We start from the raw sequence: 12546 nt of genomic DNA on the forward strand, positions 1-12546 counted from the left end.
AGCCTGAAAGTTGGTCTTTATGGTGATTTATCTGTAAGACATTTCTCCTCCTCATCCTCCTCTTCTGACTCTTCATCCCTGGTGTGGGGGACGGAGGTCAGCAGCATCGTGTCCACCTGGACATCTTCATCATCCGATTGGATCACAGGTGTGATGACTCCGCCTGCGCTGGTGTCACTGGAACCAGAGGAGGTGGACGACATGCGACACTTCGACCCGCCTTGGATTTCACTTTGCCGTTTTACGGCCATGCGCTCCTTGTAGACCACCTCTGCATCTTCATCCTCCTCTTCCTCGTCATCATCCTCACCCTCTGTGGGGATGAAGTGTTCGAATATTTCAAAATTTCTCATGTGACATATAATGAAACTAAATCACAAGAAGATTTGTAGATTGATGAGTTCCCTAAAAAAGTCGCTAAAATTTATGGTAATTATTTTATTTTTTATTTTTGTAATTTATTAAGTTTTTTGTTTTACTTTACGTTTCGTTTACGTTTCGCTATTTTGCGTAATCTTATACAGGTAGTCCTCAACTTACAAACATTCAAAGATTTGAACAAAAAAAATTTTCTTTTTCTTTTTTTTATAAAGTAATTCCTTAACTGAACATTTTATAATTTCATGTCAATGAAATTTAGTATCTTTAAGTATTTTGGCCATAAAATAGTTTAAAAACCAGTCAATTATTGTGAGAAAAATGTAATCCACTCACAAAATACTAATCTTGACATCCTGAGTTTTTGCTCTTTTGTTCAGTGGCTTTCATTTGTAAAACTGAGACATGGGATTAAAGAATGGTTTAGATCATGTAAACAGTAGCAGGGGGTAAGTTTTAGCTGGGAGGCTTTTGGTGCACCTGCGAATGGAGAGGCCGGTGCTCCTTTATCTGCCCCTGCGCCCGAGTTGAGGAACACATCCAGGGCCTCCTGGTCAGAGATGTCCATCAGGTCCATCTGCTCCAGGACGTCCACGTTCACCTCCATAGACGAGATACTTCCCATGGGAGCTGGGGGTACGGGAAGAGCAGCAAATGTAACTAGAGATATAGTGGATTGTTGAACCAAAGGAGAAACATCTTCTGGTGGAGGTAGTAGGATGGCGTGGGGCAGCATCTTCCTCACTGGAAAAACGAGGCTCGTCATCGTTGGAGAGTCAAGTCTACAGTGACAAATCATCACAGAAATCATCTCATGATACTTTACAGAAAATTTTTACAGAAACCCAACAGCATCCTCCAGGAGCAAACAGTGGTGAGGAAAAACTCCCTTTTAACAGGCAGAAACCTCGGCCAGACCCCGACTCCTGGAGGATGGTTGTCTCCGTTGACCAGTTGGGGTTACAGAGAGAGACGATTACAATGCAGAGAGATATCCAGATGAAATTCTGCAAGTATTTGCAATAGCAATATCTCCACAGGAACGAAATTCTATCCTCCAAGTTGACAGCACGTCCCTGGGGTCCATCAGAGACTACCTCCAGAATTTGGATTGATGGGCTCTGCTGGGATTGGCTTCAGCATGACGTTCATGTGTTTATAAGAACAATAAATAGAAAAACTATTGAACAGGAGCCAAAGTCAGAGCTCTCAAGGACAGAAATGTGATCAGACGTGGACTCACGTTTCCTGCTGTCGATCTGCAGGTGAGACGAGGGCAGGTAGTTGTCCACATCCTGCTGGTACACTTCTTCAAAGAAGCGCTGTCTCTCCCTCAGCTTCAGGTGCTGGCCTGAATCGTTATCCAGCATCCTCTGAGAGCTGCTGGTGTCTACTGGTCATCAAAACGAGACACAGAACAGGCAGGTAAAGGAATTTTAATGCCGTATTCTGTGACACCTGATCTGTCTGGTTATGTCTTATTCTGTGGACCTCAACTCAGTTACTGTACAAAGAGTCTATCTCGTTCTCCTCATCAATACAAAAATCCTCATTAATACAAAAATCCATGCTCTCTGAAAGGAGAGCATGGATTTTTGTTTGTGATCCTTTTTTTTTACCCACACAAAATGAATGAAACCAAACTGGTTTTCTGCTAGAAAGAGGTTTGACTTCAGAGTCACAAAACCAATGCAGATTCCAAGTCAGTGGAAACGAAACCTGTCAGGATGTATAAATGGCATCGTTTGATTGCTGCGAGTACAAGAACTCATTGTTCACCTGCAAATTGTCCAGAAAATGTGTAGAAACATTTAACTGAATGTTTGAATGTGCTGATATGAAAAGTGCAACCTAATAATTGAGTGTTTGTAATCTTTTTGAAAGTAAATATTGAATAATGTATTAAAAATGACTTCAATCAAATATAATTCATGCAAACGGAATGAATCTCAATTTCCTTTTTCACCCAAAACCTTTTCGTCTCGTTCAACTTTCCTTCCGAGTCAAAACATCTGTTACCGTTTTTCAGGATAAAAGCCAAACTTGTTCACGACTTCAGTTTGATATCTGTGGTCATGTTCAAACAACACAGTAATTAAAAGCTATTATATCAACAATGAGGGTTTCACATGGGTGCATCACACAAGGATCTTGTAAGTATTTGCTGGAATGCGCATGGCAGTGAGGAAACGTCATGGCAAACTGCCGTTAGCTCTGCTAAGAACGCAATATTTTCTATACTTCTTCTTCAAAGCTGCAGGTCAGATTAAAGTGATTATGGCAGTTGCACATTTCATGACACCATTACTTAAAACACACGGGCACGCCTGGCTCTTTTGATGAAATGTCAAAACACCAGATTTGCAGGCCTGTGCATGGTTTTTATTCATCTGCAAGCATTTATGGCGTCATTTTATTTATCTGCATCAATTATGGTATCATTTTATATTAATCTGCAGCATTTATGGGATCATTTTAATTATTATCTATGACAGCTATTGGGTTTAGAAACTAAAAGTCAGTCAAAGGATTTGACAGCTTGCCGTTTTTCTGCAGTATTATCTTTCTGCAGCGGTTTCTCCTCACCTGCTGTTTGCAGATTTGTTTCCATGCAACCAGTGAATCCAAATTTTGAAGCTCTAGTAAGACATGACCCTACTGAGATGCATCTTCTTATGTACATACATGTGTAATAATAGTAGACGTGTCCTCAGGTTTGCCTCCAGCGGTGACCTCTGCAGGCCGCCCATGTGCGGTTGTGTAACGGCGCTCACACACTGTTCCCTCGCCCACTGGGCTCCACCAGCTGACACTTTGACTCATGTCAAAGTGCATCATGCTTCCATATATTGTGACTCTGCGTGTGTGTGTGTGTGTGTGTGTGTGTGCACGTTCACGTTAACACAACCCCTTTATGTACATGCATCCATCCATTCATTTTGTTTGTATGCACAACACCTGCAGCGAGGTTGCACTAACGTATCGACGTGTCGGATCAGGCACGGCGGCTTTTATTTGATCGCATGCAAATATTGGAGTGCAACTTTTCTCTTAATAGAAAACAAGCGCATCCATCTCATTTGATGCGCAAATGCGCCGAGGGCGCACTGTACATCGGTTTTTCATGTTTACCTCATTTTACTAGACTTTACATATATTATAATCATAAAATCACAAGTAAACCGTTAAAAAACATGTAATATCATGTGACTGTACAATAAATCAGAATAAAAACTCATAATACCATATTATTAGTCCGTAGCAACCCCTGTGACCCACAACAAGGAAGAAAAGGCTGAAGACGAGGTGGAGACGTTTTTTCTGTGCTATATTAAAAATTTAATTTACAATACTTGTTTGTAAGCTTAGAATAATAGAATAGATTCATATAATATTATTGAAATATTATATATATATAATATTATTGAAAATGCATTCATAAATAAAGTTCAGTACAGAAGTGGGAATGTTTATTTACATTAAGTCTGGAGACGAGTTCATTTGACTTAAATCTCCTGGAACCAATTAACAATTTAAGCCGAGGTTAACCTGTAGAAGGTACTTAATGTATTGTCGAGTGAAAAATCTGATGGCAAAAGTAAAGTTGCTCCTAATCAATAAACGTTCTGATGGATCAGCGATGCAGAACAAAAGCTGTTCGGTTCTCTCCAGGGAGATTCTGACCCGTCTGTGGTTGTGTTTCCACCTTCCGGCGGCTGCATTGAGACTCCAGTTGGCAGCAAGACAAGCAAATCTGTTCCTATTGGCTGCAGGAGCACTGACTAAGCTTCTGACGATGATGATGATGATGATGATGATGATAATGATGATCTCTCTGATTCTCTCAAATGAAGCTGGAGATAGCCGGTGGCTACGCCTCGCCCACGCGCGAGCTCCACGGCGTGTCTCCACCAGCAGGACAGAAACACGTACAGAAACGTTTGACTCCACGTTCCGTCAGCCGGCTGTGGGGGCTGTGTAGGAGGTCTGCTCAGGTCACAACACTTTAAAGCTCCGCCTGAGAGACAGACAGGGTTTGAATATCTGCCAGGGGGGTGGGGGTGGGGATCCCGTTGTGTTTAGGGTGAGATGTTAACTGCTTGTAATCTTCATATAGCTGATATTTGACTCATGTATAAAACACGAGAGCTGATAAATAACTCAGACAGTCTTAACTCCACCAGCCCAACACATGTAGACGTCTGTGGAGGTTCTCCTTCATCCAGGTCATCATGATCTTCATGAAGAAGAAGCTTCTTGGATGAGAAGTGAAACGTCTTCAAGGAACTTCCCGAAAATTCCAGTGTTTTGATTTAAACGACAGTCTTTTTCTTTTCTCTGGGCTTTTCCCCTCAGGGGTCTCCACAGCGAATCAGTTGCCTCCATCTAACCCTGTCTTCTGCATCCTCTTCTCTCACACCAACTACCTTCATGTCCTCTTTCACTACATCCATAAACCTCCTCTTTGGTCTTCCTCTAGGCCTCCTGCCTGGCAGTTCAGAACTCAGCATCCTTCTACCAATATATTCACTATCTCTCCTCTGGACATGTCCAAACCATCTCAGTCTGGCCTCTCTGACTTTATCTCCAGAACCTCTAACATGTGCTGTCCCTCTGATGTACTCATTCCTGATCCTATCCATCCTGGTCACTCCCAGAGAGAACCTCAGCATCTTCATCTCTGCTACCTCCAGCTCTGTCTCCTGTCTTTTCCTCAGTGACACTGTCTCTAGACCAAACAACATCGCTGGTCTCACCACAGTTTTGTACACCTTTCCCTTCATTTTAGCTGAAACTCTTCTATCACACATCACACCTGACACTTTCCTCCACCCGTTCCATCCTGCCTGGACACGCTTCTTCACCTCTTTTCCACACTCTCAATTTTTCTGGACTGTTGACCCTAAGTACTTCAAATCCTCCACCTTCTTGATCTCTTCTCCCTCTAACGTCACTCTTCCACTTGGGTCCCTCTCATTCACACACATGTACTCTGTCTTACTGCGGCTAACCTTCATTCCTCTCCTTTCCAGGACAAACCTCCACCTCTCTAGCTTCTCCTCCACCTGTTCCCTGCTCTCACTGCAGATCACAATGTCATCTGCAAACATCATAGTCCATGGAGATTCCTGCCTGACGTCTGTCAGCCTGTCCATCACCATAGCAACAAGAAGGGGCTCAGAGCTGATCCCTGATGCAGTCCCACCTCCACCTTGAACTCCTCTGTCACATCTACAGCACACCTCACCACTGTCTTACAGTCCTCATACATGTCCTGCACCGCTCTAACGTACTTCTCTGCCACTCCAGACTTCCTCATACAATACCACAGTTCCTCTCTGGACACCCTGTCATCAGCTTTCTCCATATCTACAAAAACACAATGCAGCTCCCTCTGGCCTTCTCTTTACTTCTCTGTCAACATCCTCAAAGCAAATACTGCATCTGTAGTACTCTTTTTTGGCATGAAACCATACTGCTGCTCACAAATGTTCACTTCTGCCCTTAGTCTAGCTTCCACTACTCTCTCCCATAACTTCATTGTATGGCTCATCAGCTTTATTCCTCTGTAGTTGCCACAACTCTGCACATCTCCCTTGTTCTTAAAAATGGGCACCAGCACACTTCTCTTCCATTCCTCAGGCATCTTCTCACTATCTAAGATCCTGTTGAACAACCCAGTCAGAAACTCTACTGCCACCTCTCCTAGACACTTCCAAACCTCTACAGGTATATCATCAGGACCGTCTGCCTTTCCACTCTTCATCCTCTTCAGTGCCCTCCTCACTTCATCCTGACTAATCTTTGCTACTTCCTGGTCCACAACAATCACCTCTTCTAGTCTTTGTTCTCTCTCATTTTCCACGTTCATCAACTCTTCAAAGTACTCTTTCCATCTTCCCATCACACTACTGGCACCTGTCAATAGACTTCCATCCCTATCCTTAATCACCCTAACCTGCTGCACGTCCTTCCCTTCTCTGTCTCTCTGTCTTGCCAACCGGTATAGATCAGTCTCTCCCTCCTTACTGTCCAACCTAGCATAAAAGTCATCATAAACTTCTTGTTTGGCCTTTGCTACCTCTACCTTCACCTTACGCTGCATCTCCCTGTACTCCTGTCTACTCTCCTCAGTCCTCTCGGTGTCCCACTTCCTCTTGGCTAACCTCTTTCTCTGTATACACTCCTGTACCTCCTCATTCCACCACCAAGTCTCCTTATCTACTTTCCTTCCAGATGACACACCAAGTACTCTCCTACCTGTCTCCCTGATCACATTAGCTGTAGTTGTCCAGTCATCTGGAAGCACCTCCTGACCACCCAGAGCCTGTCTTAACTCTTTCCTAAAAGAGTCATGCATGCAACACTCTTCCTTTTTCAGCTTCCACCATTTCGTCTTCTGCTCTGCCTTTGCCCTCTTCATCTTCCTCACCACCAGAGTCATCCTACACACCACCATCCTATGCTGTTTGGCTACACTCTCACCTACCACTACTTTACAGTCACTGATCTCCTTCAGGTTACACCGTCTACACAAGATGTAGTCTACCTGTGTGCTCCTACCTCCACTCTTATAACTCACCCTATGTTCCTGCCTCTTCTGGAAGAAAGTATTCACTACATCCATTTCCATCCTTTTTGCAAAGTCAACTACCATCTGTCCTTCTGCGTTCCTCTCCTGGATACCAAACCTGCCCCTCACCTCCTCATCACCTCTGTTACCTACACCAACATGTCCATTGTAGTCTGAACCAATGATAACTCTCACTTATAGGTATGCTCTGCATCACTTCATCAAAGTCCAACCAGAATTTGATGATGACCTGTGGAGCATACCCACTAACAACATTGAACATCACACCTTCTATTTCTAGCTTCAGACTCATCACTCTATCTGACACTCTTTTTACCTCCAGGACATTCCTAACAAACTCCTCCTTCAAGATATCTCCTACTCCATTTCTCTTCCTATCTACACCATGATAGAACAACTTGAACCCTGCTCCTAAACTTCTAGCCTTGCTACCTTTCCACCTGGTCTCCTGGACACACAGTATGTCTACCTTCCTCCTCTGCATCATGTCAACCAACTCTCTACCTTTTCCTGTCATAGTTCCAACATTCAACGTCCCTACTCTCAGTCCTATACTCTCGGCGTTCCTCTTATCTCTCTTCCTACAAACACACTTTCCTCCTCTCCTTCTTCGACCAACAGTAGTCCAATTTCCACCAGCAACAGCACCAATGGCGGTCGTTGTTAACCCGGGCCTCGACCGATCCGGTATGGAAGTCATAGGTTTGATTCGCATGTTTGATTTGGCAAACGTTTTATGCCAAATGCCCGTCCTGACGCAACCCTCTATATTTATCCGGGCTTGGGACCAGCACAATAAGACACTTGCTTGTGTCCTCCTGTGGCTACATTTTGATTTAAACTACAGTAGACTCCCCAATTTAGGAATCGTACTATGGTGACCATAGTAGGACGCAGCTATAGCGTGGCATGATGGGATTTCTCACAGCACTGAAAGACTATGGTAGAAACATCATCATCAATCCAGTCAGACTAAAACAAACTGGGGGAAGGTCATAGGTCTATCATGGTCTATCCATGCTATCATCTCAAAACTGAAACGTGTGTTTACCTTAAAACTCTCTCTCTCTCTCTCTCTCACACACACACACACACACACACACACACACACACACACACACCCCCCCCAAACAAACAGGACCTCTCTCGACCTGCTCCAGCCTTGAGGTTTTACGGCGTGTTAGTACTTGAGTCTCTGAACACGAGGCCAAACGAAAACGTTCCATCTCATGCTGCTGCGTTACCAAAGCTACACATGTGGGTCACACGGAGCAGATTTACTGCGGGTCAGGGAACAAAGAACGACTCTGATGGCTGACTGACGCTTTGTTAAGCGTTGGTTTGGCGTTATTAACAGACATGGCCTCCAGCAGCAGAGGAGAAACCAACAAACAGGACGGAAAAGGAAAAAGCTTCTGTGTGTCACGCTGTGAAGAAAAATATCATGGGATGGTCACAGCAGTGAAAACAATATTTGAACATAAAGCTATAATTCATGATGTAGTAAGACTGCTGGGATGCAGGAGCAGAGCATTAGTCTGTTCAGGGACTGTGTCTGTGAATAAACATCTAATAAAGTCAGTTACATTATTATTATTATTAATATTATTATTATTAATAATAATAATAATAATAATATTAATATTATTAATATTATTATTATTAATATTATTATTATTAATAATAATAATAATAGTAATAATGATGATGATGATGATGATAATAGTAATAATATTGAATTCATTTACTGTTTCACTCATTCAGTATTAATTTCCTTTTTTAATCCATGCTAGTTTCCCGTGAGCTCTCTGGCTGTGGAGGTTTAAGTAATAACTGAGTTTCAATGGTTCTACTTCCTGTTTTATTTTGAAATGCCATTTACACTTCCTGTTGTCATATCCATGATCTGTTTTGACCTTTAGTTTCACCTGTCTCAGCTTTATTATTGCATGTTCTGCATCTGCAGGACTTCTTTCATGCTAGTTTATCATAGCATCCTTCTTTTCTTTTATGTGATTGGTTCTTAATTGACTCCGCCTCCCTGCAGCACCTCTGTTGTGATCTATATATAGTATGTTCCATATATAGTACGTGATCATCACGTGTTACACGTGATCCTTTTATCTTTCTCGGATCTATAAGTTCTTCATTTACTTTTTTATTTTTTTTAAACTGCTTCTTTTAGGAACTTAAAGTTTTTGCTTCTTAAATTGTGGATTTCCTTGTTTGGATTTTATTACATCCTGTTTTCACATCATTTTACCTTTGTTTCTGTTTGTTTTTTGTTTTTTTAAATATTCATCACTCTTCCTCCTTTGGTTTTTTTGAAAAGAAAACTTTACAGCTTTACTTTACATTAAAAATGTACTCTTTTCCAATTTCTCTCTCTGGTGTTGAAGGATGATGGTTGTGCACCGAAACCCAGATCTGCCCTGAGGTTTGCCAACCTGTTGGAAGGCAACATGGTCACCTACGGTTGCCAAGCGTTTTTTTTTTGTTTTGTTTTTTTTGTTTTCAAAGAGGAATCTGAACCGTCTATAAAACAGAATCATCTGCTCACGCTGGATTGAGAACGAGCCAAGACATAAATTTTTGATTTACTGCTATAGGAATTACAAATTGACTTGACAAGTCTTGTCAAGCGGAGCCACTAGATGCAAATGAGCAGCCCTGTGATTGGTCTGGTTCCTCCATGTGAACGGACTTACACCTTAGACATGTTTGTCTCTGCTTTGTTGATGCGTTTATTCACAACCAGAGTGGAATTTTCCTTGGAAAGTTTATTGGGCCTTAAAAAGCGTAAAATTTGCATTAAGAGATTTCCCAGAATCCTGATTCACGCATGACAAAATGTTCCTGAACATTTCAGGAATAGTTTGAAGGATATAGAGGTGAAAGTTGAGCTGAGGCACATGATTTTTTATTTTTAAATCCCGTCTCCTCCTTCATTCAGTCTCGCTTTTTGCTCCACTGCGGATGTTTTTCCACGTTGAATACATTCGTACCACATTACCGACGCGGTCCCGGGACTTTTCCTTGAATGCGAGGCGTACAAACGTTCCCCTATTGAACCGTACGGTCACATGTCGAAGCTTTAAACTCCCTTCAGGCGAGCGAAAACAGAAAATCCCATGATGGTCTGTCTCTGGTTTCAGAGAGGCTGGGTGTTGGGGAGATGGAGGCGATAAAGCAGTTTGCACTGCATGGCCGGTCACATCTGACAGCCCATCTATCGCCAGTCCTGCAGCCCCCACCTCCCCTGTTGGGGAGCAGATGACGGTGTCACCCAAATCATTTTTAGGTACTGATGTTATTTACCAATTCCCTTTGGGTCTGGGGGGGGAGGGGGCTCAGGAATCATTTATGGGTGAGATCACCGTATCCCACCTCACCGTGCTAGCAGGAACGCACAGGAAGCTCTATTTTAGAGCTTCAAATACCCGACATCTGTCACGTCAATGCACTCTTACCTTCAGATCCTATTCATCCAGTGCTATGATTATACATCAGCCCGACCAGCAGCCGCCGGAGCGAATTCCCAGGTCGCCCTCATTCCCAATTCCTAAAGCCATTAAGGCTCTTCGGTCTGGGCTTAAATGCAGATGACCTCCGGCCATGTCCAGCCGTCCCTATTTAGGTCAATCAGACTAGAGCTTTCAGTCACGCCTAATGCTCTGCTTTGGAAACATGTGCACTAAAACAGCGAGCATTGTGGGGGGGGGGGAGAGCAACTTATTCCCACCAAAGAACAAACTCTTGAGCAGAAAGGAAGACGACATTCCTCTTCTGTTGTTCTATATAAAGATTTTCCCTCCTTCGGCTGAGTCACAAGCTAACAAGTAGTTGTTATCCCTTCACTGGGATTAAACCTTGTCTCCATCAACAGCGTCACAACCCCCCCCCCCCCCCCCAACAACAGCACCACCACCACCACCTCAGAGGCTGTCGAGGCTGTAATTACAGTATTTTCCGCACTATAAGGCGCACCTAAAAACCTTTAATTCTCTCAGAAACTGACAGTGTGCCTTATATATGATAAAGTTGACTATTTATATATGAAAAAAGTTTTAAAATAGGCCATTTATTGAAGGTACGCCTTATAATCCAGTACAGATTATATATGAAACATGTTTCCAATCCCATCCACTTTATTTCTATGGCACAATTTAAATAAACAAAAGTCACTAGATTAAAAACACAACATAAAACCATGAACATAATGCAGTTAAATAAAATATCAAATAAAATTCCAATAAAATAAATTAAAATCAGTTAAAAGCTGAAATAAAATCAGATTAAAAAAAAAACAAACCCCCAAACAATTAAAATAATGTGAAATAATATATAAAAATATTCTAAATGGTGTCAAACGTCAAGTGCAGAAAATTATTGATTAAGTTGATTAGTAGCTGTGTGTTTCACAGCTGGAGTTAAAAACTGAACAGAAGTGGAATCATTTCGTTTTTCATCCTGATTTAATGAATCCTTGAGGGACATTTTTCCCAGCATGCATCATCCAAACATGCAAACGCTGTTTTAAAATGCTTTTTAAAAGCAGAACTAAACAGAGACCATGTGTGTGTGTGTGTGTGTGTGTGTGTGTGTGTGTGTGTGTGTGTGTGTGTGTGTGTGTGTGTGTGTGTGTGTGTGTGTGTGTGTGTGTGTGTGTGTGTGTGTGTGTGTGTGTGTTCTGATGGATGACCTGCTCAGGAAACGAATGCAAACATTAAAGCACGCACTTAGAATCCAGTAACAGTTACAGCTCTACAGCTCACACACACACACACACACACACACACACACACACACACACACACACACACACACACACACACACACACACACACACACACACGCTGAGATGTTGGTTGCTTACATGTCAGACGCTTGTTGTGGTTGCTTGAGCCGGTAGACGACATGATCCACGGGATGGGGGGGTCGGCGGTGAAGTGGTGGTGGTGGTGGGGGGCAGCCTGGAGACCGTTGTGGATGTTTTGGTCGTCCCACTCCGGTCAAGCCTCCGGGGCAGGATGCTGATGTGAGAGGGGGAGGACGGTCATCTGGTCAGAGCATCTCCTCACACTCTTCCTCTTCCTCTCCTCACACTCTTCCTCTCCTCACACTCTTCCTCTCCTCACACTCTTCCTCTCCTCACACTCTTCCTCTCCTCACACTCTTCCTCTCCTCACACTCTGCCTTTTTTTTTTTTTTTTTTTGCTGTCTCGGCTGTCCCCCCCCCGACCCTTTTCTGATCGCCTCGGTTGTTCTGTCTAGGTTTCCTCTCTCGCCGCTTCACACTCTCATCTCTGTGTCAGGGTTGTAAGGAGCTGTGCAGCTTAAGGATGGAGTGTGTGTGTGTGTGTGTGGGGGGGGGGGTGATAGTGGGCTACAGCATCGTGGCCTGTACCAACTGGTGACAGCGTGGGGGTCAGGAGTAAAGACCTTTTACGTAACGCTGAGGATCAGACCCCCCCCCACTCCCCTCCTTGGTTATTCGTTCAGTTTGTCGCAGGATGGTGGGGGGTAAATAAGTCACCGCAGCCTCCCAAAGCATGATGGGATGTCGGCCTGCG

At 43.2% G+C, this 12546-nt stretch overlaps 1 protein-coding gene across 2 annotated transcripts; it reads right to left on the reverse strand.

The window, feature by feature from the left end:
- Positions 1-12302, reverse strand: LOC137610795 (dysbindin-like). 2 transcript variants are annotated; one of them, XM_068338626.1, is made up of 4 exons: positions 11850-12302; positions 1622-1768; positions 859-1008; positions 1-313 (listed from the first exon to the last, which is right to left on the reverse strand). In XM_068338626.1, exons 1-4 carry the CDS (start codon positions 11890-11892, stop codon positions 18-20), a joined length of 636 nt encoding a protein of 211 aa, XP_068194727.1. In that variant the 5' UTR covers positions 11893-12302; the 3' UTR covers positions 1-17. The 2 variants fall into 2 exon arrangements, with proteins under 2 accessions (XP_068194727.1, XP_068194718.1); XM_068338617.1 differs by having other exon boundaries at positions 1622-1771; positions 11850-12300.
- Positions 12303-12546: the final 244 nt, after the last annotated feature.

Source organism: Antennarius striatus, chromosome 2 (assembly GCF_040054535.1).
Source record: "Antennarius striatus isolate MH-2024 chromosome 2, ASM4005453v1, whole genome shotgun sequence".
In the NCBI taxonomy this organism is placed as follows: domain Eukaryota; kingdom Metazoa; phylum Chordata; class Actinopteri; order Lophiiformes; family Antennariidae; genus Antennarius; species Antennarius striatus.

Coding starts and splice junctions, on each gene's coding strand:
- LOC137610795 (XM_068338617.1), bottom strand. CDS start 11,892: ATGTCGTCTACCGGCTCAAGCAACCACAACAAGCGTCTGACAT. Junction 1,772..11,849: donor CCACAACAAGCGTCTGACAT/GTAAGCAACCAA, acceptor TTTGATGACCAG/TAGACACCAGCAGCTCTCAG. Junction 1,009..1,621: donor GCAGATCGACAGCAGGAAAC/GTGAGTCCACGT, acceptor CCGTACCCCCAG/CTCCCATGGGAAGTATCTCG.